Raw genomic sequence first — 3124 nt, 5'->3', positions numbered from 1 at the left:
CTGTGTAGGTGGGGGAATAATTTCTATGAATCTGCCGTATTTTATTAACGACGTAAACGATTAAGTAAGATGATATTGATTCGCGATTAAAATACCAAATGGAAAATAATAGTCCCCTCTCTATAAATAACCTCTCCTACCAAATATTCCTCCTCATTCATCTACTTGTTCACTTCCCAATATAAAAAAACCAAAAGATTACTGAAAATTTTCAGCGTAATGGAACAACAACTAGGGGAAACGGAAGGTTCTGGATCCAGTCCTAGCTTCAGTTTTTACACTTCTAATAGTTCAACATCCACAGCAGCCGCTAAAGTTACCGGTGAAGAACGTGAAGAACAGGCAGCTCTATTTCACGAATTTGGGGATTCCAATGAAGATGATTTTGAATTTTCATTGAAGTTAACCGAAGAGGAAGTTTCAGCTAAAGTGATTAACTCGCGAGGCTGGACTGTTTATCCTCTTTTCAATCGAGATCTTCTGCTGAAAGATGAGGTAGATCCTGAGGTTCATGCTTCTGACTCTATCACCAGTTCATTACGTAAGCTGTTCATTGATAAACCAGAAGAATCTTCATCTTGTTCATCATCAGAAGCCGACGAATTGGAAGCTCTACCTTCTGGAACTTACTGCGTTTGGAGGCCTAAGACGGAAGGTGGATCGTCGCCTGTTATGACTAAAATTAAGAAGAGTAGTTCTACCGGATCTGGATCGAAGAAGTGGAAGATCCGGTATTTGCTCCGGCGGAGCAACAGCCAAGGGAAGGAACCGGTGGTGGTGTTGACTCCAAAGCAAAAACAGAATTCCGGTGACGTTTCCAAAGTCGCCGGCCGGTTGAAGGCTCAAACTCCTGTTCACGAACAGTTTTACGTTCAAAAAAGAGCAGAAAATGAAATGGGTAAGAGGAAATCGTATCTACCATATAGGCAAGTAGGGTTGTTCACAAATGTCAACGCAATGGGCAAAATGCTTCCATTCTAGAATAATCAAACGCAAATTTTGTTTAATTCTATATCACTGTAATTGATATTTTCAAGTTCAATTAACTGTAAATATGCTTCAGTGAGAAGTTTCTTGCTTGTAAATCTCATAAACGAATGACCCTTAATGTAAAGTTTGTCGATGAAAACATGATGGAATTTAACAATGCCTAGGATTAAACAATGAAAACATGTTTTCGTTGTTTTGTATTGATCTTGTTTACGTGGAAGAAATTTTCAAACTTATGTCACGCTTTAGAAATGCTTTATATATTTAGTTAAAATATTTTAGAAGTCATATTTTTGGATGATGTATTTAGGTTTCCTATTATCAAAAAGGAAGGATTAATGTTGATGAATAGACAACAATATATATTTTATATCAACAAAACAGTTGAACACGGGATCTATATAAAAACATTTATTGCATTTGGGTAGGTATTATTGTAGGATCACCTAAAGAAAACCCCATATTTTTATTTTTTAGAAGAACAAAATACATAACACACTTATTAATCCTACTAGTAAAATTATATATTTTTGTTTATTATGGAACCTGAATCCTCTAGCATTTGAGGGGGGACAATTTTTCAAGATACGTGACACCGCTAGGCTACAAGGCGTTTGATGGGCGTTTGATGATGTGTAAATGATGTTTCGTAACCGACAAATCTTTGAAGGCGTTTGTCTAGTATTTATGTTTTTAGAAAAAAAACTCGTCATATATTATAATATATACAAAAACCAAATTGTGATATGTGAGTAACCAATAGGTAAAAGCACATGATGTTATGCGCAATTTACAAGTGTTTGACGAGGGAGAGGGAGGTTCTTTATTTTGTAAACTTATATTTTTCATCTCTTATTTTTTAAAATATCATTTTCACCCCTTCTATCTTCAATTTTATAAAACATCACTTTCACTCCTTTATTTTCTAACCTTTTGTGTTTATCTCCCGTCCCCGTGAAATTAATTGTAGTTAATAGTACAAGTATTAAACTTTTATTTCGTAAAGTGATATTTTTCATCCCTCTACCTTTTAAATACACCTCCTTCACCATCAACTTTATAAAATATCATTTTCATCGTTCATTTTCTACACTTTTGTGTTTATCCTCATCCTGTAAAATTCACTGTAGTTAATAGTACATGTAGTAATACACAATGTACAAGCACGTCATTGCGTAAACTGCAACTTTAATCCCTCAACTTTGTATAATCCGTCATTTTCAATCACTCTATTTTTAAAATGATATTTTTCATCCCTTACTTTTTTAACTATATGACATTGAAGGTGTCACAATAGAAATTGATGCAGGGCTGACCCAAGCCAATTTGAAACTCGGGGTAAAAATGAAAAACGTAGCCCTTCAACATTAAAAAGAATGGTTAAAGATAGCAATGAACTTATAATATTTAATCTACAATAGCAATATACTTTGTTTTTATGATGAAAATAGGAGTTATCAGAATTAACCTATTTTACAAAGCTAGTGTAAGATTCGAGATTTAGTGGTATGTTCATTTTTAACCCTTTACGTGAATTCTTTACTATTTGGTCCCTAGCCAAGTACGTTGGGCATACTCTATGAGTAAGTTGGGCGTACTGGCTCCTCTGATGGTCGCAGAGGTGCCCACGTACGATGGCGGTATGTGGGAGTACACAGGGCGTACGCTAAGCAGGGGCAAACCTTAATTTTAGGGATTGTGCCCTATTTAAGCAATGTATGTTGTCTTGGTTGTATCCTTTAGTCAGCCTCCACACATCTATACCCTAAGATCAATTGCCCTTTTGTGATTTTTGAGTTTGTAAGTGAGTTTTGGTGGTGTTTTTGGTGATTTGAATGAAGAAGAACACTTGGAGGTTGCTTTGGAGTGGCTTGATCTTGTAGATACAGACTCATCATTATCTTTGCAAGCTATTTGAGCTATAAAGTTCTCAACTTGATGATTATTTATCCTAGATCCAATTTATGGCTTCATTTGTGAATTTTTTGGGTCCTTAAGCCATATTTGTGAGTATAGTCTACTCCAGAAGTGATGGATGTTAGATCTTAGCATATTTGAGGTCATTTGACTATAAAATGCAATATTTATGAGATATATTGGTCCATGCATGTGTTAGGATCCTTAATATGGTTCT

The 3124-nt window shown here is 35.1% G+C and overlaps 1 protein-coding gene across 1 annotated transcript; it reads left to right on the top strand.

The window, feature by feature from the left end:
- The first annotated feature begins 219 nt into the window (after positions 1–219).
- On the top strand, positions 220–981 carry LOC145164563 (uncharacterized). The gene has a single exon (XM_079083275.1). It carries the CDS (start codon positions 220–222, stop codon positions 979–981), a length of 762 nt encoding a protein of 253 aa, XP_078939401.1.
- The last annotated feature ends 2143 nt before the right edge of the window (positions 982–3124 follow it).

This window comes from Lactuca virosa, chromosome 3 (genome assembly GCF_052849685.1).
Source record: "Lactuca virosa cultivar CGN04683 chromosome 3, Lactuca_virosa_CGN04683_v6, whole genome shotgun sequence".
In the NCBI taxonomy this organism is placed as follows: Eukaryota; Viridiplantae; Streptophyta; class Magnoliopsida; order Asterales; family Asteraceae; genus Lactuca; species Lactuca virosa.
Note: the sequence above shows the minus strand (reverse complement) of the source record. Positions and strands in the feature narration are given on the sequence as shown.

What these genes read in the sequence shown, in the direction of transcription:
- LOC145164563 (XM_079083275.1), top strand. Translation starts at nt 220, where the DNA reads ATGGAACAACAACTAGGGGAAACGGAAGGTTCTGGATCCAGTCCTAGC.